General features: G+C 36.0%; 1 protein-coding gene across 15 annotated transcripts in view; it reads left to right on the top strand.

Annotated features, from left to right (window-relative positions):
- Positions 1 to 26,770, top strand: part of LOC106874663 (anoctamin-4-like) — a 97,617-nt gene that overhangs the window by 47,048 nt on the left and 23,799 nt on the right. For all 15 annotated transcript variants that reach the window (XM_089363432.1, XM_089363430.1, XM_089363442.1 and 12 more), the window contains 9 exons: positions 8,507 to 8,658; positions 14,252 to 14,370; positions 15,592 to 15,647; positions 19,687 to 19,790; positions 20,871 to 21,005; positions 21,950 to 22,107; positions 23,855 to 23,934; positions 25,273 to 25,344; positions 26,679 to 26,756. In XM_089363432.1, the coding sequence (XP_089219558.1) occupies positions 8,507 to 8,658; positions 14,252 to 14,370; positions 15,592 to 15,647; positions 19,687 to 19,790; positions 20,871 to 21,005; positions 21,950 to 22,107; positions 23,855 to 23,934; positions 25,273 to 25,344; positions 26,679 to 26,756 (954 nt within the window). The remainder of the gene's footprint in view (positions 1 to 8,506; positions 8,659 to 14,251; positions 14,371 to 15,591; positions 15,648 to 19,686; positions 19,791 to 20,870; positions 21,006 to 21,949; positions 22,108 to 23,854; positions 23,935 to 25,272; positions 25,345 to 26,678; positions 26,757 to 26,770) is intronic.

The raw sequence follows: 26,770 nt of genomic DNA, 5'->3' as shown, positions 1-26,770 counted from the left end.
GGCACGTCATGTCACCATACGAGTTTTCTCCCCTGTAACTGCAGGTGCACTGTATCACGTTGAGAAGGGAGAAAACTCATACAGCAACGTGATGTGCCTACAACATGCTAAGGGTTAAAAGAAGTACCAGCTGAGCACTGGGGTTGATGTAATTGACTTTACCCTTCCTTTTAGTTTGCTGGCCTTGTGCCAGAATTTGAAATTATTATTATTATTATTATTGGCAAAATCCTTACAGCATCATAAAAAAATGTATTTGTTATAGCTCATTGCATTTTGAGTTCAAAATCTCACCAAGGTCAGCTTCACCTTTCATCCATGCATGGTTGATAGAAATAAAGTTCTTCTTTTCTTCCTTCTTCTCGAGTAGAAATGGTGAAGTAGCAGATTATTTTATACAGCATTTATCTTTGTCCCTCTTAGATCCTGACTAGAAGTCTTACCAAGGTTGACTTAGCTTTTTCATCATCCCCAGGGTTGATACACTAAGCACCTGTCAAAGAATGGTGTGGAATGGAGTAGATGATGATAGAAGGGTCAGATTAATCAACTCTAATTTCATGTTCTGATTACATATGTGGCTATGAGACATTTTGTCACCGCCATCTTGGTGCCACTTATTTTGTGTTGCTAATTTGATGCTGACTTACTTGACATCAGACATTTTGATGTTTCTATCATGCTTTTCCTACTCTCTCACTCTCTCTCTCTCTCTCTTTATTTGTATGAGCATCTATTTATGCTTGTATGTATGTATAATGTTTCTCTCTCTCTTTCTTTCTCTCTATTTGTATGTCTATATTTCTGCACACACATGCATGTGTATGTGTGTTTGCCTCTAGCACCAAAATATACTGTTGTCAAAATAGGTTGAGTGCCCAGTCAGCTGTGCCAAACCCTCAGCATCGAAACAGCTGTACCCAGTCATATCATTCAATTGGCGTTAGGAACAGCACCCAGCTGTAGAAACCTTGCCAAATCAGATTGGAGACTAGTACAACATCCCGGCTTATCAGTTTTCAGTCAAACCGTCCATCCCATGCCAGCGAGGAAAGCAGATATTAAATGACGATGACAATGATGATGATGATGATGATTACCATTAATAATGAGTTTATAACATGCATCTTTATTTAGCAGAGTAGTAAATGGAAATTCACTATGGGGCGAGTAATCTTCGGAAGAAGAATTCCTGTCAAGCAGGTGATTCAGCCCATTAATACCCAACACTCTAAGAGAGCCAGGCCCACTTAGGTCATGACTCCTAGGTGTCCTCCTGCTGTTTTTTGAAAAGACACTTTATCAAATGCCTCACTCATGACCCATCTTTGTTCCTGAATACAACAATGCTGCTATGTATGCATTTTATTCCATTCTCTAAAATACTTGTGATCTCATAACTTCAATCAATTTAAGGGATTTATTTATTTTTTCTTTCATTAGTAAACTCCTGCTTTTTCTGCCTCTGCTACAACAGCCTGTACTCCTTGCAAGTATCTTGTTGCATATCACCTTCACCAAACTCTACCCAAGTGGTACATTCTTCTCTTCTGTTCTTCTCCCCTGTTTTTTACTATGTCACATCTCCCCTGTTTTTTACTATGTCACATCTTCCCTGTCCTAAGTACTGTAGTAACCATAATGTCCATCCCTTTCACACCAGAACATCAGTTATTTGGAGTTCCCCCACTGTGTATGTTCTTCCTGTAGATGTCAACTTATTACTGTTCAAACTGAGCAGAGATTGGTTGAAATCAACATTAATATTAACCAATATTTTAGGGCCTGTAAGGCAGCAAACTGACAAAACTGTTAGCATGCTAGGCAAAATGCTTAACAGCATTTCATCTGTCTTTACATTCTGAGTTCAGATTCTGTCAAGGTCGACTACACTTTTCGTCCTTTCAGGGTCAATAAAGTAAGTACCAGTTGAATTGCTGGTCTTGTGCTAAAATTTGAAATCAATATCTGAGGACCTGTGAATGTCATAAACACAGCCCCTTTCTCCTGAGTAATCCACCAAACCCTTCCTCCCCCAAAAAACATATTTTATCAAATAGATACAACACTTCTTTCTGTTATTATACCATTCATGTTACAATATCATTATCTGTACATGTTACTAATGAGGGAGATATTACACAGTTAGTTGCTGAACCTTCTTGAAATACAATCAGGTTTACTTCAAATCACACCCCTATCAAAAGATCACAGGGAACTATGTAGTCATTGATATATATAAAAAGACATGAAGGCATAAATGTAACATATTTGATCAGAGGTACAAGGTGATATTAAAAAGTTCCTGGATTGGTTTTGTAGCACACCAACAGATGGCAGCACATGGTTGCGTGTGCAGTGACATCACTGTATTTACTTTGCAAGTTGTGAAATTTGTGTTTTTGTGATTGTGTGTGTGCTGTAGTCTGTGATTTTGTCATGGCCAGGAACAAAGAGCCAATGTGAAAGTTTGCATTGAACTCGGGAAGTCTGCTACAGAGACATTGAGCATGTTTTGGCAAGCTAACAGTGACAAGGCAATGGGTCGTACACCATATTTCAAGTGGCACGGATGCTTCAAAAGCAGAAGAATATCTCTGGAAGACCTGAGCATCATTGCCATGAGCATCATCGCCAGAAATGTATAGTGCATCGAGAATTCATCCCTCAGGGCCAGACCATAAATTGAGAGCTCTAACTGAGCTGACATGTATTTCATCCATAACCACCATGTCTTTTTAGAGGTAACTAACCCTGGATGGTGCCATCATTGACATACAAAAAAAAAAAAAAAAAAAAATGAAAATCATAGCTGTAACATCTTTGGTCATAGTTGTTGTTAAACCCCAGGGCAACCTTGTCTGAGCTTGGATTTGATCAAATGTATTCCTTCTTTGACCATCATGTCTTTTAGATGTAACTAACACTACATTATCCAACATGTCTTTTTTTTCTTCTTTGTTTGAAATGGTGTTATTTGATTTGAACAAGATTTTACTGCTATTTCTAGCTAGGCATGTGACTACATTAAAAGCTCCTTCATTGGCTCAATAAACATGTGGTTCATTTTATGGGACAAAAATTAGAACAGTGTTTCAAAATAACAGTTGTGACTCTGAAATTTATGACAAGTTGAAGTCATTTGGTTGATGCTACATTATGCATGCTTGTTTTGAAACTGGGAAAAAAGAAAAATTAAGATCAAATGACCAGGTTTTAAGAAATTGGTGGAAATTCAATCAACTTGAATGATATGGTTTTTTATTTTAGTTCATTACTAAAACTTATTTTAGTTTATTTAGTTCATTACTAATTTCTTCCATTGCAGTCTTAATTAATTCAAGCAGATTGACTTTGTTATAAAATAATTAAATATTATAGTCACTAAAATATACTGATTTTCTTATAAATATCTTTATTAAATGAATGAAAAGAAATTAAATTATTTATAAGTGAACTTAATTAAAAATATTAATTATTAATAGTTAACTTTTCATTTATATCAGTTTTTGATAAAAGTATTAACTTTTTATTTGGAATTAACTTGATTTTATGATTTTATTTTATTATTTTTTATTATTTTATTATTTTTTTTTTAGGTTTCAGAATAAATTGTGTCTATAAATAACATGTTTATAAAAAGTATAGAGATTTAATTTTATTTTCTTCTGCTTGTCCTGAATTTATTGTAATTTTCATGATTGGATTGTGTGTGTGTGTACATGTACACATTTGGCTTTGCTTGACACTTGTAATGTCTCTTTGTCCTTGTAATCTAGTTCGTTGCAGAAAATAATATTTCAGCTGAACTTAGTCCAGTATTCAGTGATAGGGTTGTTCTTCTATATGTTTAATCAATGGATGTTAGTATTTGCTTGTAACCTCTTTAGACCATAGGACACAATATCAGACTTGTAGTGTGCATCAAAAGCATAGTAGTGAATATTAATCGAGTGTGCGACATAGATGAGAAAGCATATAATAATAATAATAATAATAACAATAACAACAACAACAACACTAATCATTGAGTTAAAAGAATGCTTGAGTTGGAGAAATGCAAGAATTTTGGAGATTTTCATAATCAAACAGATAAAAAGCTAGAATATAATAAACCAAACATAGCAATATTAGACAAAGAATAGTGAAGTTGATTACTAATTGATCCATCATATCAGTCTGATTCCAGGATTGTAAAGAAAGGAGATGAAAAATTAAAAAAATACAATTCCTTAAAATTTGAAATTGCAAGATTTTGGAATATGAAAACTGTAAAGGTTGTACCTGTGTTACTTGGTGTATTAGGATCTGTGAGTAAAGATATAGACAAATGGTTGAAGGAGATTGGAATGGAATGTCCTCCAGAGCTTCTACTGAAAGTTTGCCTCGTAGGGACAGGAAAGATTATCAGGAGAGTTTTAAGCACTATCTAAGGTTTCCGGTAGTAACCCACATAAATTCTACCGGGAATAAGAACAAACCTGAATCAAATCACAAATAATAATTATAATACCTAATGAAAACACAAATAATGTACACAAAACAAGCCTCGAGAATAACGGCATTGTAAACATAAATTGTGAGGAGAGACCTAGCATGTGTGAAATAAAGTGTATAACAAGCCCCAGCCATGTACCTCTGAAGAACTCAATGGTAAAATAGCAACAAGAATAAAAAAGAAATTGCAAGCCTGGCTATCATGGACATAATGAAAACAGATAGAAACATCATTATCACTTAGTTAATTAATTATTATGTATGTATATGCTGCAGACACTGTAGCTATTAGAGGGAAATGGTTATAACCTCTGATCCACTCAGATAGGACTATGAAAACAAAACCCAAACAAATACTATGGAAAACAAATATACAGCAAAAGATAGAAAATTCAGAAAAAAGATCTCTCAGTTTTTAATGAAATAAGAGCACAAGTTTAAAAAGAAGACAACTACAAAAGACAACATTATCTGTGAAGTACAGAACTCAGAGCTGAAACCAAAGAATTCTTGATTGCAGCATAAGGTCAAAACCTTAAACCTTTTCACTGGAAACCACCAAAAGCATGTAATGAAACAGGATACATTGTTATGGCAGAATATGTGGCCTAGTCTTTATTGCAGTGTGGTGGCAACCTATGCATCATATGCATGGTGAACATTATTATTACAATAATGTTCACTATGCTTATGATGATTTATTGGTTGGCAGATAAACAAAAGTCATCAACTCTTGTTCAATTCATTAGGCAGGGTCAGCTTTACTTGAGGTGACACAACAATGTCGAAACAACACGAGTTCTAAAGTCCCCATACACTAATGAATCAAGTGTATTATAAACCTGCATTCATCTGAAAGGACAAGTTGTTCTCAATGAAATACAAGTGATTAGCATATTCATGTTTGAATTTGCTGCAATGTATTAAGAATGAATACGTATTCTTTTCTACTCTAGGCACAAGGCCTGAAATTTTTGGGGAGGGGGTCAGTCAATTAGATCAACCCCAGTATGCAACTAGTACTTAATTTCTCTACCCCGACAGGATGAAAGGCAAAGTCGGCCTCAGCGGAATTTGAACTCAGAACATGCAGAGAGATGAAATACTTATTTCTTTATTGCCTACAAGGGGCTAAACATAGAGGGGACAAACAAGGACAGACAAAGGGATTAAGTCGTAACTGGTACTTAATTTATCGACCCTGAAAGGATGAAATGTAAAGTCGACCTCGGCGGAATTTGAACTCAGAACGTAACGGCAGATGAAATACCGCCAAGCATTTCGCCCGGTGTGCTAACATTTCTGCCAGCTCCCTGCCTTAAGAATGAACATGTGTGTCATTGTTTTGATTCTCACTGTTCTGATTCTTATTGTGTGTGTTATATTATGTTATAGTATGTTACATAATATAGGTCAGGTACTCTGTCAGTTATGACAAATGTTACAGTTGATTTGATCAACCTAATATCCTGTTCATGAAATTAATGTGCAGGTGGCAGAGCACTCCACAGACACACATACCCTAGTCCTCGGGGAGATTCAATATGACACAATTTAACAAGGCTGGCCCATTGAACTACAGGTGCAACTCATTTTTGCCAGCTGAGTGGGCTGGAGCAGTGCGAAATAAAATATCTTGATGAAGGACAGAATGTGCCCCAGGAATCTAATTCATGACCTTAGAATCGTGAGCTAAATACAATAACTACAAAGCCACATACCTTCACATATATTACATTATAAATGATAACAATCCTTTCTTCTATAGGCACAAGGCCTGGAATTTTGGTGGGGAGGGAGCTTGTCAACTATTGGGTTGGTGTATAAGTATTGCGGCTTTTTTTCAACAAATTTTATTCAACAAAAACAATAACATGTAACAAAAACATCTTTAAATGATTATTCCGGGGCATATTCACCATCTACTTCAATTACTGCTTCCCATTTGCTTGGCAGATGGTCAAACCGTCATTTAAAGATGTTTTTGTTAAATATTGTTATTGTTTTTGTTGAATAAAATTTGTTGAAAAAAGCCGCAATAATTATGCACCAACCCAATACATTGACCCCAGTGCTCGACTGGTACTTATTTCATTAACCCTGAAAGGATGAAAGGCAAAGTCAGCCCCAGCAGAATTTGAATTCTTTTACTCTTTTACTTGTTTCAGTCATTTGACTGCGGCCATGCTGGAGCACCGCCTTTAGTCGAGCAAATTGACCCCAGGACTTATTCTTTGTAAGCCTAGTACTTATTCTATCGGTCTCTTTTGCCGAACCGCTAAGTTACGGGGACGTAAACACATCAGCATCAGTTGTCAAGCGATGTTGGGGCACAAACACACACACATATATATATATATATATATATATACATATACATATATACGACAGGCTTCTTTCAGTTTCTGTCTACCAAATCCACTCACAAGGCTTTGGTCGGCCCGAGGCTATAGTAGAAGACACTTGCCCGAACATAAAGTTGGATGAAATGCTGCTAAGCATTTTGCCTGATATGTTAACAATTCTGCCAGCTCACTGCCTTAATAATAATATAATGATAATATCAATACAGATTCTGCAAAAAAAATATTGAAGGAAACAACTACAAACCAATGATTTGCTTGTATTATTAGTGTGAGAAGGGCTCGTGTGTGCATCTTAGGCAGAAAAAATACAAAATATTCTTATTTAAAAGTAGTTTCATCAGTCTTCCTGATGATATTTACATTTTTCATTATATCAGTGAAAGAAATGCATGTACACACACACACACACACACACACACACACACACACACACACACACACACACACACACACACACACACACACACACGTGTTTTCACAGAATTTATGTTAACCAAACTCCACTCACAAGGCATGGATAAACCTGAGGCTATCATAGGAAACCATTTGTCAAAGGTGCTATACAGTGAGATTGAACCTAGAACGATAGATTTGCAAGGCAAGCTTCTTAACCACAGAGACATGCCTACAACCAATACTTCCTTTTGCTGCAGACTCACCAGAGACTAGTCTCAGGCCTATGATACAAACTTCCAGTTTTAAACTGATGTGAATTATAACATTCCATTACAATTTCATGTTAAGTGTTATGGGAGAATCCTGTACACCCCCACCTGACTGAAAGTGGACTAATGGATTTCAATAAATAAAGAACTGTGTGAACTGTCACGGGCAGTGGACAGTGTTGGTCGACCATATTGATTATTGTTTTACAACCAGCATGTACATACACATCATAGCAGTAAGTAAAGTCTCTACCTGGTGACCAGAGGGGGAGGCTGTTTCTCAACCAATACATCGCTCTGGGTATCACTGGATGATGAACTTTGGTGATGATGTTATTCCACACTTTCCCATCTATGGTGCTGGTCTTGGCATGCTCAAAGTCAAGACACTATGACCTCAGGTCTTCCTCAATTTATTTCACTCATGTCTTCTTTGGTGTGCTGCACTGGATTCTTTGGTGTGGTAGTCTTCTGGTGCTCGTCCTGCTGATGTCAAATCACTGTAGCCTGCACTGCCGAACTTGATCTTCAACGGTCGACTGCTGCTACTGGCCTTGTTCTCGGATGTTGTTGTTTGAGATTCAGTCACGTAGAGAGACTCCAAGGATCTGACAAAAGACACCACCTTTGGAACACCTCAAACTTGTTCAGGTCTTGTTTGAGGATGGTCCAGGTATCAGCACTGTGGAGGAGGACAGGCAAAACCAGCATGCAGAAAAGACGGCTCTTGATCTTTAGGGAGATGTTGGGCTTTTTCCAGACACAACATCACATTAATTTATGTTCCAAACATCAACTTAATAATGAACGAACTTATTTTACTGAACTCTTCCTTATTTAGAAACTTTAACTGAATCAAAGACTGTATATTTCAACAGAAATAATTTGATAACAAAAAGGATTAATGGTTTTTTGCCAAATATTTTTTTTTCGTGGTTATTTCAATTTGTCTTTTTCTTTCTTTTTTTTCTTTGGCAGGTTGTAAAAGGTGAAGGTCCTATAAAGAAGTTGCATAAATTACGGCGACAAGTGTCCAAGAAATTGAAATCTCCATTTTATTACGACAAAGAGGTGTTTAAACCAACACCTAAACAGTACAAATGTCCGTTCTCACGGGATAAAGATTATTTGTAAGTATTCAGGGCTTATATAAGACTAGCAGAGATACCCGGCATTGCCCGTGTTACATGTAATTGAAGAATGAGACTTTTCTGTTATATTTTGTTTAAGGAACTGGAATACCTATGATTTGAATTTCATCAAAATTGCACATGAGGGTTCTTTCCCTCTTTACACACCCTAAAAAAATTCTAATCATGACACATGTATGTATCCCATACTATTGATCTTTATGCGCATATTCCAAAATTCCAGTCTACTGGAACCTAAAAAAAGGATTTTGCTCCTGAAGAATGGAGCTCTAAAATGTGGGAATGAAGGCCTCTATTGGGGGTGGGGGTGTTAATGTCAACCAGAGAAGAATGTTTTTAACTTGGGTCTTATAATATGCCTGTATATATGTGAGAGTATAGTTTCACTTGAAATTGAAAGTATTTAAGTGAAAGTATCTGACATTACAGTAGTGACATGTTATTGTTTCACTTTTGACACGTAATAGTGAAATAGTGGAGGAGATATGATATTGCTGTGGGCTTGAACTATGCAAGAAGTTAAAAATTTTTTGGGCCTAAGACACTTTATGGACCCTAAGTAAGGGCATGTGTAAAATTTGAATGAAATTGGTTGTGTAGTTCTCGAGTTTTAGGAATTCACACAGACACACATTCTCATCTTTATATATATATATATATATATATATATATATATATCTTATTTTTATCAGTTTCAGCTCAAGGGCTCTGGCCATGCTGGAGCACTGCAATATATATAATATAAAAGAGAATAATGAATTGTGTACAATTGTCTGCCTTATGTGTATGCTTCAGTTAGCTTTCCTCCTCTTCTGCTTTCCCCTTCTCCCCCTCTGTCTCCACCCTGCCTCTTCCACTCCTCTTCTTCCTCCACCCTCCTCCTCACTTCAACTGTCTATCTGCCACCCCACTTCTGCCTCCTCCTCCTCCTCCCTGTCTCCTCCTCCCCACTCCTCCCTGTTCATCCTCCTCCTCTACTTTTCTTACCCTTCCTCCTCTTCATCCTTCTACTCCATCATCATCCCATCCTTCTGCTCCACCACTATCATCATAATCATCGTCATCATCACCATCAAATTTAATGTCTACTTTTCCATGCTTGTATGGCTCAGAGGAGATTATGTTGGAGCAGAGTTTTCTATGGCTGGATGCCTTTCCTGATGCCAATCCTCACCTGTTTCCCAGCAAAGTAATAATAACCCTAGTCTAACTGCACAATGCACAGCCTGAACACACTTTCACAGAGGACTGCAAATAAAAAGATAATTTTCTTTTAGTAATGGTGTGACTATTGTTCATAATCAGTGCAGAACATGTCATGACATGTCTAGTTGCTCAGGCAGGCTTTCGCAGTGAACTGCAATCAATCAACAGCACCTGTTTGGATCATAAAGCTTTTTGTTTATAATGAGCGCGCGCACACACACACATACACAAGCATGTGCATGCACAAAAACATGCACACACACACACATATACAAACATGCACACACACACACACACACACATACAAACATGCACACACACACACACATGCAAACATGCACACACACTCATGTGCAAACAAGGGAAAATATGAACACATGCACACACACACACACACTCTCAGACATATGGATTCACTCATACATGCATGCATGTATGCATTCACATGCACACACACACACTCTCATATGCTTACATACTCTCTCACACACACACACCAGGGCTGTGGAGTCAAGACAAAAAACTTCGACTCCTCTACTGTTGGCACCTCTGACTCTGACTCCTCTTTATGTAATTAAGTGATTGTGGTCTACATATCTAATAAAGTATATGTATACGCTTGTACTTTGAGCAGGCCTATATGTTGTAACTGGTTTACATTAAAGAATAAAGACATTGTGAGTCAGAGTCGGTATAATTTTACCAACTCTGACTCCAGCTACCCCTTAATTGTTTCTGACTCTGACTCCAACTCCACAGCCCTGACACACATCTGCACTCACTCACATGTGCATACACTCATACATGCATGTACTGAAAAGATGCTTGATATATACAAAATGCTTCTCTTCAGTTTCCATCTTCCAATTTTAGTCAACCCATGGCTATAAAAGAGAACTCTTACCAACAACATCCATACAACAGGAGTGAACCTCTAACCACATGGTTCCAAGGTGAACTTAACCATACCTATGCCTATTATCGTTAGCATACTGGACAAAATTCTTAGCAGTGTTCCTTTTGGCTTTACATTCTGAGTTCAAATTCCACCAAGATCAACTCTGAGACATGTTACATTTGTTGGAAGCAGGTGAAGCTTGGCAACAGTAATAGCATCCAGCCATAGAAATTCTGCCTCAACAAATCTCATCTAATTCATACATACATCTCATCCATGCATAGATGTTAAGTTCAGGATGATGTGTTCCACCAGTAATTTTCTTTTTATGGCTATATCAGAGGTGAAAAGACAATAGTTATAGACTTTTTACAGAGTCTCTGTTTAAAGATGCACATGATACATTATCTTTTCTATTTTTATATTGTTTCACTCATTGAGTGCAGTTCATGAAAGGTTTATTCAAACAGATCAACTCCAGTACTTAAAGGCTGTCTTAATCTCCAACTTTACTTGGAGGTTGTTTTAGAACACAGAATATTACTTTATTTACAAGGGCGGCAAACTGGCAGAAATGTTAGCGCATCAGGTAAAATGCTTAGTGGTATTTCGTCTGTCTTTATGTTCTGAGATCAAATTCCACTGAGGTCGACTTTGCCTTTCATTCTTTCGGGGGTTGATAAATTAAGTACCAGTTGCATACTGGGGTCGATTTAATCAACTGACCCCCTCCCCCAAAATTTTAGGTCTTGTGCTTAGAGTAGAAAAGAATATTTTTAAGGTAGTGAGCTGGCAGAATCATTAGCATGCCGGGCGAAATGCTTAGCAGTATTTCATCTGTCTTTACATTCTGAGTTCAAATTCCGCCAAGGTCAACTTTGCCTTTCACCCTTTCAGGGTCAATAAATTAAGTACCAGTTGCGTACTGAGGTCACACCAATCGGGTGACCCCCTCCCCCAAAATTTCGGGCCTTGTACCTAGAATAGAAAAAAATATTACTTTATTTACTCTGAGAGGACCTCGCATATAGACTCAAGAAAATAATGCAGTATTCCGTGTTCTAACACAACCCCCACATTAAGTTGGAGATCAAGATTGCCTTTTGGCCTTAATACTGCTTCTGTAGCTATTAATTATTTTTTAATAACCCTAGTGTTTATTTTTTAAGTCTGGCACTCATTCTTTTGGTACCTTTTGCCAAATAGTTAGGCTACAGAGATGTAAACAAATTGATACTAGCTGCCAAGCAATGGGGACACGCACACACACACACACACACACACACACACACACACACAGAGTTTCCATCTATGGAATTCACTTACAGGGCATTTGTCATCCCAAGGCAATAGAAGACATTTTCCCAAGGTATCATACAGTGGGACTGAACCTGAAACAACGTGGTTGGTAAACAAAGCTTCTTAATCACTCAGCCACAGAAAGAAGAAAACTGAAAACTACAATAATGGGTTGTTTCAGAAGGAAACATTACATAAAGGTTTATTTTCAGACCTTTCTTAGAATTGAAGCAGAATTAATCCACCCAATAATGAAAAATGTGCCAGCATGGCTATGTAGTTAAGGAGTTTCGCTTTGTTACAACGTGGTTTCAAGTTCAGTTCCCCTAAATGGCACTTTGGGAAAGTGTGAAAGTATCGTCTGCAACAACTGCAGGCAGACCAATGTCTTATGAGTGAATTTAATAGATGGAGACTGTGTGGAAGCCTGTCATGCATATGTGTCTCTGTGTGAGTTTGTCTCCCCCATCACTTGACAACCAGTATCGGTTTGTTTACATCCTTCTGATTTAACAGTTCAGCAAAAGAGTCTGATAGAATAAGTACCAGAGAAATAAGTACTGGGGTTGATTTGGTTGATTAAACGCTTCAAGGCAGTACTCCAGCATGGCCGCAGTCCAGTGACTGAAACAAATAAAAGTGAAAGGTAATAATCAACAATACAGCCTGAAGTATTGAGTACTTTGTCTTGCATCTGTAAACCTTGTTCATCATCATCATCATCATCATTGTTTTTACATCTGTTTTCCCATGCTGGTATGAGTTAGATGAAACCTATTGAAGTAGATTTATGTTATGCATGGGATGCTCTTGCTGCTGCCAACACACACTTGGTTTTCACGAGAAAGGTGTGTCCTTTCCATTACTTCTCATTCATTGCTGAACCATAGGTTGCAGGATATTTGTTTACTGGTGAATGCAAACAATGTCAAGGTTTTTTCTTTGTTATATATATGTATGCATGTGTGTATATATGTTATTTATATTGTAACTATAATTTTTTTAATTTGATGTTGTTGCTTGAAGTAATAGATAGGTGTTGTAATGGACATAGTATGCTGATGTTTTGCTCCTGCTGATTACAATTGATTCCCAGATAGTCATTATCATCATCATCATTATCATTTAACATCTGTTTTCCATGCTGGCATGGGTTGGATGGCTTGACTGAAAACTGGTAAGCTGGGGAGCTGCACCAGGTTCCAGTCTGATATGACATGGTTTCTACAGCTGGATGCCCTTCCTAGCGCCAACTACTCCAAGAGTGTAATGGATGCTTTTTACATGCCACTGGTATGGGAGCCAGTTATGAAACAACAGCACTGGCCACAGCTATTGTCTCACTTGGCTAGACTGGTCTTCTCAAGCATGGTATATTGTCAGAGGTCTTGATCATTTGTCACTGCCCCCATGAAGCCCAACATTCAAAAGGTGCTTTTTACGTTCCAGTTATGCAACACTCAACGTATATTGTCAATACTCTTGACACAACCAAATAGGAAGTGTTTGTAGATTCATGGTTTGTGGAGATTACATTGATATTGGTTGTTTTTCTTAATAGATAATCTTATTAAGCTTGGAAAATGCTTTGATATTGGTGTTTAATTTGGAGAGCTTCTGTGTCACACATATATATGTACCATAAATATGCTCAAACCTATATGCACATATATGCATGTGCACGCACTCACATAGGCGCAGGAGCGGCTGTGTGGTAAGTAGCTTGCTTACCAACCACATGGTTCCGGGTTCAGTCCCACTGCGTGGCATCTTGGACAAATGTCTTCTACTATAGCCTCGGGCCAACCAAAGCTTTGTGAGTGGATTTGGTAGACGGAAACTGAAAGAATCCCGTCGTATATATATATATGTGTGTTTGTCCACCTAGCATTGCTTGACAACTGATGCTGGTGTTTTTACGTCCCCGTAACCTAGCGGTTTGGCAAAAGAGACCGATAGAATAAGTACTAGGCTTACAAAGAATAAGTCCTGGGGTCAATTTGCTCGACTAAAGGCGGTGCTCCAGCATGGCCACAGTCAAATGACTGAAACAAGTAAAAGAGTAAAAGATATATATATACCTTTATAGTTATTTAATATTTTTATACCTTTTAAAAATAAAAACGTGTTCTTGGTTTTTTTTTATTAAATTAATGTTTTATTTTCCAGATTTGCATATCCAGAAAATCCTGAAGATATTTTCAGTCAAGGCATGAGAACTCGAATCGTAGATTACATTTTAAGAAGAACTTCATTTGGAGATAAAGATGCAGAGTCATATTCTTGTGGTAAATATGTGGATTAATTTATGTGGAATTCAAGCAGGTGTAATTGCATAGGCTTCTGAAGCAATTAGGTTAGGAAGGAGATGTGTGTAAGATCTACATTGCTTTCTTTTTAATGCAATGGTGCAGGTGTGGCTGTGTGGTTAAGAAGTTTACTTCCCAGCCACATAGTTTTGGGTTCAATCCCACTGCATGATACCTTGGATAAGTGTCTTCTACTATAGCTCTCATTAGTATTTAATTAGTACTTATTATATGACCTTCAGAAGAATAAAAGGCAGAACTAAGAGGGGCGTAACTAAATACTGAAAAGTATCTTATCCTTTGTGTTTTCTATTTCGATTACCCCACTACCCTTCAATATAAATCTGTGATTTATACTACAGGCAAGAGTCCACAAATTCTTGGAGAAGAAGAAGTCTATTACTGTTATTTTCTAGCATATGAGTCGAATTTTTCAGACTAAAATTTACAGTCAACAATGGCTGATCAATTTATACACCAATACAATTTCAGACGACCAAAAATTTCATGTAAACTGCTGCAGGACTCGGAGAGATAGTGAGGATATTTGAATGTTTACACTTCGTATTTAATTTATACATCAAATTGCATGCTGGGAAATATGGTGTACTGATTCCAGTACTTGTCTGGTACTTATTTTTATCAGTTTTTGTTTCTTCTCACTGGAGGTACATGGCTTAGTGGTTAGAGTGCTGGACTCATGATCATTAAGATTGTGGTTTCAATTCCTGGACTATGCAGTACATGGTATTCTTGAGCACATTTCATTTCATATTGCTCCAGTCCCTACAGCTGGTGAAAATGAGTATTCCTGCGATGGACCTATGTCCCATCCCGTGAAGAATATAAATTCCACAGAAACCAGGAAACTAGCTTTTATCTGTCTCTATGATTCAGGAGGGAGTTTTATCCTTTTTTTTTTTATCCATTTTTGTTTCGTCTTCCTCAGATTGATGAAAGTTGAAATTAAAGTAAGCCTTGTCAGGATTTGAACTCAGAATGTACGGAACTGTTACTAAATACTACTGCAAAATATTGTGTTTACTATCTCAATTAATCCTACCAAACCACTGCTGTTTAAATAGAAATAAGAGATGAAAATGCAGAAAGATAAAAATAAATGAATTGATAAACTAGACATGAAATGTAATATACTTATGAAGAAATAAAAAAAAACTGTAATTATCTTCTCTCTTGCAGGTATAAAGAAAATGATAAGTGATGGATATTATATTTCTGCTTTCCCATTACACGAAGTAAGTATAAAATCATGTTTTGGCATTATGTTTCTAATGAAATACACATGTCTAAGTTTCAGTTAATCTTCAAAATAATCAATAATCTGGAAGTGTTTAGTAAAGCATAGTGTTGCTATTATGTTAAACTGTCATATGTCCAAATTTGGCTAAATGCGTCTTTTTGAATATTTAATTTTGCTTGCAATAGCCAGTTCTTTTGGTCAAACTATCGTATCTCCAGCTGCTTCAGGATCCAAGATATGAAAATTGTCAAAATGTAGTACAACGGTTTAGCATTTTTCAAAAGTGTAGTAAGTCCCACATATGACAGTTTTGCAAAAATATTTCTGACTAAAAATATATATGCATGTATTTACGATTTTATGCACCTAACAAAGTATTATTGTTAAGCTGAAACTTGCTAATGTAAAAAGAAATAGAATGGTGAAACTATTTTTCCGTTTTCTGAAAAAGCAACATTTTGGACTTACGACATTTTTGCATAATAACAACAATATATATATATATAATCTTTATCTTATGATATTTACTTTGTATTATATTATACTCAATTATTGTGCTTTTAATTATTAATTTTTCTATATGTGATAGTAGATTTTCATCGATGAGTTCATGAAACTTGGTTCTTTTCCCTAAAACTATATATTTATATGTATTTTAATCTGTAAAGCTCAATTTAATTTTAATTTTTTATAAATAGATTTTAATTGAGTTTTCACCTGTAATTTTGGATTTTGTCCCTAATATTATTAATATTATTATTATTATTATTATTATTATTATTATATATATATATATATATATATATATATATATATATATATATATATATATATATATATACATTTTGATATTGTCAAGAGCCAGTGAGGGAGCATCTAGATGGTAGCTTGAGCTTAATTTTCTAGAAATAGATGCCAGCTCTCTCACAGAACACACCTGACCATGGTAAAACAATAAAAGAAAGCAAAAATACATTTGATACTGTAAAGATCCAGCACAGATCTTTGTTACGACATTTTGTATCCGAGATGTCAGATGTAAACGAACAATGAGATCAAAAATGAAAAAAAGGGTAATGGGTGTATATGCCATATTTCAGGGGGCTTTGCCCCCTTCATCAGCACCCATCTAACCCCTTAATCATCCATGAACACATTGCTTAAATAGCCCCTAAATACAAGAATGTGTTTAATATGTAAAATTGGCATATCCATCTCCAAAGAAAACCTCGTGATAGCAAAGGAGAATAGACACCAGCAAGCCCAAAGGTTGGGGTGGGCTGCATCTGCCTACCTTGGTTGCTATGGCATTGAAGTAGATCTGGCCACCACCATTAATGGGAACAAAACCTGGATTTAAAACACTGGATGATGATGATGATGATGATATCCAATAATGTTATACCGCTGTATTTAGGGGCTTCCATACATTAATTGTAAATTGTAAACAAATGCCACTGTCATGATGACAAGTTATTTTACTAGATTCTTGATTATTTTCAAAAATAATTGAAACAAAGGTATTTCAACAAATAAAAAAAAAGAAAAGGGTTAATTTGGAAAGCAGAATGTGATTGGCTGGAGTTCCAGTGAAATGTATCCTGGGGCAGATTGGTTCCCTTCAATTTAAAAGGAATAGACCAATAGCTACTGCTTTTTCCTATCATACATCACATAAAAATTGGCCTGGAGCCAGGAAGATATCAGTATGTGGAGTCAAAAACAAAATTATTTCAATGAGGAAACTGGTTGTAGGAAATCTTACAAAATTTAAATATGCCACTGCTTCTGTGATATGTATTTAGCGTATTGAGTTTCAGTAATATCAGGGCATTAGCACCAAGAGTGTAATACTCCTCAGATTGGAATCTATTTTGCAATCTCTATTTGCAAAAACGGTCAATGTGGGAGAATTTACATGGTTGATCGACCTGCTAGAAATAGCAACCAAATTTTCCTCTTAAATCATTCTCACCCCCAACCTCACTGTTTTAAAAAATAAAATGATGTATTAGATAATATAGGTCTAACAACAGATAGGGTGGTCAGAGTTGGAATGGCTTTTGATCATATGACTGCTTAATCAGAGTAACCTGGAATTAAACATCAACAACATCTATTTGCACAACCAACAAATGCTCAGTCTGCTAAAAATAACTGTCAAATAGACAGCCCTTTCATTTGCTCCCTTTCTCCGCTTACTGCCTTTAATAAAGGAAGGACATTGGATAATGTTATCCTATATTCATTATGTATGAGAAAAAAAGGAAGGGATGGTCAAAGCTGGACCATTTCTGATTGTGACTGACTTGGGGTTAAACAGTGTCAACAATATCTCTTTGCATCTGTCAGTGAGGGAAGTCCCTACATAGACACTTGATTCACTAGAAATAGTAACCAAATTTCATTTTCCTGAAGTCACATCTGTACCATCTTAAAATTAAGTAGAATGGTCATGATGGGAATACTTCTGAAAATAGGTCTACTTGATAAAGGATGACCTAGGATTATTGACAACAGCAACAACAACAACACTGTCTGCTTACAAAACACCCGTAAAACAATACTTTTATTATCAGTTTGAATTTCAGTTTTTGTTGTTTTTTTTAAATATTTATTTTTGGGTTGCAATACTTTCTTCTAAACTTTAGATAAAAAAATTAATTAATTAATACAGGGTACAATAGTGTTTGTTAGTGTGAGAAAGATAAAATATAAGCTGAATACAACCATGGGGTGCAGCTATGGCTCTGTGGTTAAGCAGTTCACTTCACAACTATCTCATTCTAGGGATGTATTCAGATGATTTGATCAAATAATTGTTTGTTGGGAAATTAAACTTTCTTGTACAATAAATATGAAGCCAAAAAATAAATGTTTGTTAGTGTGGAGAAAAATAATGTTTGTTCATATGGGAAAGTCATCATTACCATCATCATTTAACATCCATTCTCTATGCTGGCATGGGTTAGATGATTCAGTATGAGCTAGCAAGTCAGAGGGCTGCACTAAGCTCCAGTGTCTACTTTGGCATGGTTTCTGCAGCTGGAAACCCTTCCTAATGCCAGCCAGTTTACAGAGTGCTTTTTATGTGGCACCAGTGAGTTCACCAAGTAACTCCCAAAACAAGACCCCTTTAACTGAGGGGATGTTGTACAAACTGAAAACAACCATTTGGGTGTTGATATGACTCTGTGGTTTAGAAGATCATTTCATAACTACATGGCTTTGAGTTCAGCCTCTTGGTGCAGCATCTTGGTTTTCTAACCTAAGTTTGTTTTGAGCTTAGTTGTATGAGTGAAATTTGGTAAGCAGAAACTGTATGGAAGCCTGTCAAATGAGCCATTTCTATTTATTGGTGGTAGACTTAATCTGTCATTTGGTTCAAGACCATCAGCACCAACTTCACCACCACCTTGTCTTTGAATGCAATTAGTGGAATCCATTTTGTTGCAATTGTTCTTCAGCTCTCTGGTCTATCAATTACTTCCTCCCATCTTTCTCACTAATTTAAGAGGCCCTAAAATGGATCATGTTTTAAAATAATTAACAGCAACAGAAGCAATATTAGTACCAAATGGTAATCTTGATTTCCAACTTAACATGGATACTGTGTTATCTGACAAGTTAACAAGTCTCTTAACCCCTTCGGGGTCATTGGGGCGCTGCAGCCATGCAGCATAGCTTGGACAAGAAAGCCTGGCGGAGCCCATCCCTCTCCAGGCTCGACTCATTTCTACTGCTGAGTGGACTGGAGCAACATGAAATGGAGAAGTTTTGCTCAAGAACACAAAGGATTACCCAGTCCAGGAATCGAAACCACAATCTTACGATCATGAGTCCAACACCTTAACCACTCAGTCATGTGCCCCCACTGCATTATTTACCTTGAGGAAATCAAAGTAAATAACACAGTATTCTATATTCTAAAACAGCCTTAACATTAAATTGGAGATCAAGATTGCTTTATTATATTTTGTAAATTTAACTTTATATGTTCGCCATTTAAAATGAATGTGTACATTTTGTTCCAGGGCCACTGGAAAAAAGCGACAAAACCTAATATTCGAAAAGATCTGTATGACAACTGGGGGCATTGGAGTCAGTTTCTCAAATTTCAACCATTGCACTACATAAAGTAAGTCTTGCTGCTTGTTCTGACATTTTAACCATTAAAACCATTCCAACTATGTAAATAAAGTAAGTTTTAGAATCTGAACTGAAGTTATGTTAACAGATATTTCAACTCTTTAGCATTTAAACTGGCCATAAGCGTTCCAAATATTCTACCTGTTTTATATCCAAACTGGCCAGATCTTACCTCTCACACCTACCCTACAATATTATTCTAAAAATAAATTATGACATCATCAAAATTTTAAAGCTACAAGATAAAACGTGATAAACTTAAAACCATGTGAATAAATATGCATTACATTTGAGAGTAGTCTGAACTCTAACAGGTGAAGATAAATTTAGCATAGAATATTCACAAAACAACTGTCATTTGGTAGAAGAAAAACCTTCACCTTACAACAATATAACTTTATGACTTGAGTCAGTGAGGAAGTCTCTATGAGGTCAGTAAACCTGCTGGAAATAGCAACCAAATTACCACTAAACCACATACTACCATCTTGCAAAAAAAAAGAAAGGACAAATTGGCCCATGTAGTCAATGGTATACTATTCCTAAAAAGAATTAGAGGCCTGCCAGATGATCTTGAAGTGTTATATTTCCACATATACATGCACGCACATGTATACATAGCATGGCTATGTGGTCAAGAAGCTTGCTTCGCAACCATATGGTTTCATGTTCAGTCCCACCGTGTGGCACTTTAAGGCAAGTGTCTTCTACTATAGCCCTTGGCTGACCAATGTTTTGTGAGTAAATTTGGTCAATGGAAGCCTGTTGTATGTATGTGTGTCTTTGTGTTTGTGTTTATCACACACCCCGTAACTTAGTGGTTCAGCAAAAAGAAACTGATAGTGTAAGTCCCAGGCTTTGATTAAAAAAAAAGTACTAGGGTCAGTTCGTTGAGCTAAAAAAATTCTTCAAGGCTGTGCCCCAGCATGGTCACAGTCTAATGACTGAAACAAGTAAAAGATAACATTTTAATTGAAACTGTCATTATTGGGTTTGTTTGTTTGTCTGTTTGTTTGTTTCTTGCCTTACCAAAAGCTTTTTCAAAATAATATACTGTTTCTGTTTTCAGAGAATATTTTGGTGAGAAGGTAGGAATTTATTTTGCCTGGCTTGGATTTTACACCCTCATGTTGATTCCAGCAGCAATTGTTGGCTTTGGTATAACGGTCTATGGATTAATCATTATGAGAGATAATTATGTCAGGTAAAAGTACCTTCATTTTCTTGAATTGTATTGGCTTTGTGTAATCATCATTATCACTATTTTCGTCATCTTGTTATAATGTTTTGTTGTTGTTTTTATTGTTTAGTCCTGAGTAAACTCTGACTGAACAGACCCATTTCTTTACTTTGTGAGTAAGTTCACCGAGTGGTGGTAGAAGGATTGGTTAGGCTGCAGTTTGAATACTCCCTCTTTGGACGCTTTAAATTAGCTCATTCAGTGTGAGACAGACAGACAGAGAGACACAGAAACAGAGAGACAGATAGACAGATTATATATATATATATATATATATATATATATATATATATATACACATATATATATATATGTGTGTGTGTATGTATGTATGTATATATATATAGAGAGAGAGACAGACAGACAGATAGAGAAAGAGGAGAAACAGCTCCAGTACTCAACTGGTATTTGACAATTCTGAAAGGACGTAAGGCAAAGTCAGCCCTTGGCAGGATTTGAATTCAGATCACAGAAAGCTATGATATATACTATAAGACTTTCTATCCAATGCTTTAGTAACACTGCCAGTTCACTACCTTTATAAACCCATGTTCCAAAGATATTGCAACCTTGGCCATCCCTTCTTTTAGCATATCAAGGACTACATTGTCAAAAATATTTTATAATCATTCAAATATAACTGTACTCTCTGAATTTTCTTCTAAAAAACTTAATGTCTGTTCTTGGTAAAATTTACATAAAAAAATTAACTATATTTTAATTATTAATGACAGAAGGGTAATCTTTATATGCAACTTAATGTGAATGTCTTTTATTTTGTCAATTGATTATTTATTAAAATCTTATATTTTCTCTTTTTGGATTAGTTTGAAATCTTGACATTTTATTAAATAACTAAATACGGGAGTCATAGTTGATTGATTTATTTAATTTTTTTTTTTTTCCAGTAATGAAATCTGTCAAAGCACTAACATCACTATGTGTCCTCTATGTGACCATCGATGTCCATATTGGAATCTTTCTGAAGCTTGTTCCCATTCTAGGGTCAGTGCTATTGTAGACAACGGAGCAACTGTATTTTTTGCAATTTTCATGTCTTTCTGGGGTAAGTTTTAATGATTGAAAACTATATTTTTATTTCTAAAAGTATATTTTTTTAAAAAATATTGTGTTGCAGGTATGGTTGTATGGTTAAGAAGTTTCTTTCCCAATCACATGGTTTCAGGTTCTGTCCCACTACATGGTTACTTGAGGAAGTGTCTTCTATCATTGTATCAGGCCTTGTGAGTGAACTTACGAGGTGGAAACTGAAAGAAGCTCGTTATATATATATATATATATATATATATATATATATATATATATATATATATATATATATATATATATATGTATGTATGTATGTGTGTGTGTATTTATATGTATGTATGTGTGTGTGTATTTATATGTATGTATGTGTGTGTGTATTTATATGTATGTATGTGTGTGTGTATTTATATGTATGTATGTGTGTGTGTATTTATATGTATGTATGTGTGTGTGTATTTATATATGTGTGTATGTGTGTGTGTGTGTGTATTTATATATGTGTGCGTGTATTTATATGTGTGCGTGTCTGTGTAGTGTGTATGTTGTGAACAAATATCATTCATATCCAATATTCCATGGGGAAATACTGCCTTGCTTGGAAACAGGTAAGTATTGGTACAAAAGGTGTCTGACCCTTTCAAGCATAGAAAAGTCGTTTGTTAAAATGTCACTGCCAACAACAATGTTGATTTCCTATGAAGCATGAAAGTGATAAGTTGACATCCCTTTGCTATAGAACCAACAGAGATTCCTTTGTCGTTGTTATGCAAAATATCTAACTGGTGCTATCTGTTAGTACATGTTGAACTTAACATAGAATGGGTCTGTATAGCATCTTAGCTGTAACATGCAACCTGCAATGAGAACTTGGGACCAGATCCAATAAAAAACAAGGTAGATTGAGTGAATTGCAAAGAGACAGTCATACTTTATTTTCTCTAGATGCAGAGAGGGATTGAACTCAGTGCTATAAAGTAACATGGCATTCATCATCAGTGATATTTTGGGCAGTCATTCGCACAATCAGCAGAGCACTGAACGAAATACATTTTTTTATATGTTCTCTTATGTTCTGAGTTCAAACCCTGTCATGGTCATCCTTGTAGGTTGCTGAAGTACCAGCTGGACACTGGGGTTGATTTATTTCAATGTATTCCACACATAAGCACACACTCAAAATATATTTAAAAAAATTAGAGTGCGCTTCAAGTTATGTTAAGAATCATTATTTCACATATGTACTGCTGCTGTTGTCTACTGCAGTAAACTGTTGCTTACTGCAGTAGGCTGTTGTCTACTGTTGTTTGCTGCAATAATCTATTGTCTGTTGTAGAAGGTTGTTGTCTGCTGTAGTAGGTTGTTGTCTACTGCAGAAGGTTGCTGTCTGCTGCAGTAGGCTTTTGTCTGCTGCAGTAGGCTGCTGTCTGCTGCAGTAGGCTGCTGTCTGCTGCAGTAGGCTGCTGTCTGCTGCAGTAGGCTTTTGTCTGCTGCAGTAAATTATTCTTCCCTTGAAGATCCAGTTTAGTTATTTATACATCTAGGTCAACTGTGTCATCTGAAAGTTGTGTCATTTTCATATATAGAATAACTAGATATATTCTCCCATCTCTTGACTTGTTTTCCAACATCATATAAATATAATCACTTGCGTTCTTCTTCAATACAGCTTCTTTCCATGACTGTTCTTCTCCAGCTGAAATTTCTCTTCTTTACCTCTGGTTTGTCTCTTGTTTTGATATTATTTCAATTGACTTTTCTTTCAGGTACATTATTTTTAGAATTTTGGAAAAGAAAGCAAGCTGTCATTCAATGGCAATGGAACCTTCATTATCAAGAAGAAGAGGTGCCCCACTTTTTTTTTTATTAAATTTCAATAGTATTTTGAAATATTTTATTCATCATCATCATCATCATCATCATCATCGTTTAACGTCCGCTTTCCATGCTAGCATGGGTTGGACGATTTGACTGAGGACTGGCAAACCAGATGGCTACACCAGGCTCCAATCTGATTTGGCAGCTTCTGCAGCTGGATGCCCTTCCTAACGCCAACCACTCAGAGAGTGTAGTGGGTGCTTTTACGTGCCACCAGCATGAAGGCCAGTCAGGGGGTACTGGCAACGGCCACGCTCGAAATGGTGTATTTTACATGCCACTTGCACAAGAACCAGTCCAGCGGGACTGGGAACGAACTTGCTCGAATGTCTTTTCACGTGCCAGGGAGGCGACGTTGGTAACGGTCACGCTCAAATGGTGCTATTTACATGCCACCGACACGAAAGCCAGGCAGCTGGTGCTCTTAGTGAGTTACTGGTACTGGTGCCGATATATTTAATTACCCTATTAAGTTAGGATTGATCAAAAATATATATTTGCATATTTTAAAAATTAACGCAGACATTAGTTACAAGTAGACATTATAAGAGAGTAGAAAAAGGGGTGTGCGTGAAAATGACAATGATAAGAATTTGACTAAATAAGGGTTGGCCTCCCACTAATAACTCAGACTGGCAAAAAAGATAGGATCGCAGGATTGAAATTAAACTGATGGTAGACAGCTGGATTTGGGGATTGAATGAGATAAAAACCTGATCTCATATGAAATATGAACACATCTTTGAGGCTAAATACATTGGGAGTTCTAGCACTTTAGTTGATTAATGCTTAAACATGTTTATTGGAAGCTTTGGTTCATATTTCACTTATTACTCACATTTTTTTTTCTCTTTTTTTGGATCCTCTATAATATTTTTCTTGGAGAGAAAGTTTTTTTTTTTGTTTCTTTTTTGACATTATTTTCCATCTTACTGTTAGTTTTGTTCCTTTTTGAAAAATTAAAATTTAGTTTATGGTCTGTTATTGTTTATATTTTGAATTACATAAATATTGGGGCGTCAAAATATTTTAAGTACATGGGGCCTCTTATGGGTCTTAATCCAGCCCTGCTGCAACCTTACAATTATGAGCCCAACAATCTAACCAAAGTCGACCACACCCCTTCAGTAGTTGCATCAATTCAACAAGAATATTCCATCCAAAGTAGCATGGAACAATGAATATAAAACAACAAGTATTTTGTAAAATTAATTTTTACATGGTTATATTTTCTGATAATGAAAATGTTCAACAAGTATTAAAAAAAAAGTCTCGATTCCAAGCAAATATTATTTTATAATTTCAGGAACCGCCTCGCCCAGAATATCTTGCTAAGATGGCCAATGATAAAAAATATAGAAGAGATCCAATTTCACAGGTAATTAGAGTGCAACTTTTTTTTCTTTTTGCCTTTTTTCTTTAAAGAAAGGATATTTGATTTATGAAAATTTCATCACCTTAATTTTAGTTGGAAAGTATTAAATAGTGTGACTTGTCTTTACTTTTCTTTTTCCGTATTAATATTGTCATTTCCATCTTTCTATTTCTGTCTTTCTCCTTTCCCCTCTCTCATTCTCTCTTGGTCTCTTTTTAATCTGTCCTTCCTTTCTTTCTTTCTTTCTTTCTTTCTTTCTTCAAACCTTTCTTTCTTTCTTTCTTCAATGGTCTCTGCTCTATGAAACAACAATATCTGAATTACTAACCTCAAACAATCATCTCTTAAGCAAGTCAGGCAACTACATATGTTTTGTTTTTGCTTTCAAAACTAGTCTGAGAAAGGAATTCAATGCTCATAGCCCTTGCTCTCCTTCTCAACGAACTTGATGTGTTGATTTTAAGCAACCTCCAGGGACTTGTAATTTTGTACAGGAAGGAAGAAAGATGTTAAGTTAGAGTCCAGGGCATGAACCACAAATGGAAGGAAAAGTGGAAGAGGAGTGCATGTACATAAAGTGAGTTGAGGTGGACCTAAGTAGAAAAATATATGAATCTTGTATGTTATTATTTAGCTCTAGGTTGGCAATAATCAAGCAGATTTATTATCAAAGGAATTCCAGCCATGACCACCCCATAAATAGTGTATCTAAAACCACATTATCTAATGTGTCTTACAGTTTTTTAAAGACAGGAGGATGTGATGTCTGAGAGTTTTGGGCTGTAGTACTTGTATTTCAAAGAACCAACCTTGTCACATTCTTTTGTCATGCTGAATCTCCCTAAGAACTACATTAAAGGTATGTGTGTCTGTAGAATGTTCAACCACTTCTATGTTAATTTCATGTGCAGACAATTCTGTTGATCAGATCAAATTGAGCACTCATTGTAACTGACAGAGAGCCAGTTAGTTAGTTACTCTAGGCTGCTTTTTCTAGCAGATTGAATAATGACATAGAGGCTTCCTCATTGGCTCATAAAAGAAAATGTTGATGGACATGGTAGAACAGACAAAGAGAGGAGATAAAATATGCTGGAGTAGTAGGGAGGAGCCAGCAGTGGTTGTTTGTTGAAGAATGAAAGCTTGTCTGTTATGCTGATTGCTTTTTTTTTTTACATATAGGACAGAATTTAGAAGTTTCTTGTTGGCTTGACAACGACTGAGTTTCAGTTATGTGTAAAAACATTTTGCAATATCTTTTTTTTTTTAAATGCAAACCAAACAATTATTAAATCTCTTTAAAAATTTGTTTTCTTCTTTTTTGACTATTCTCTTAGATTGATGAACCATACCTCCCATTTTGGACTCGCCAGATACCAGTTATCTGTTTTTCCTATTCACTTATGCTGTTTATGGTAAGCTCATATAA

Source organism: Octopus bimaculoides, chromosome 15 (assembly GCF_046866305.1).
Source record: "Octopus bimaculoides isolate indiv1 chromosome 15, ASM4686630v1, whole genome shotgun sequence".
Classification (NCBI taxonomy): Eukaryota; Metazoa; Mollusca; class Cephalopoda; order Octopoda; family Octopodidae; genus Octopus; species Octopus bimaculoides.
Note: the sequence above shows the minus strand (reverse complement) of the source record. Positions and strands in the feature narration are given on the sequence as shown.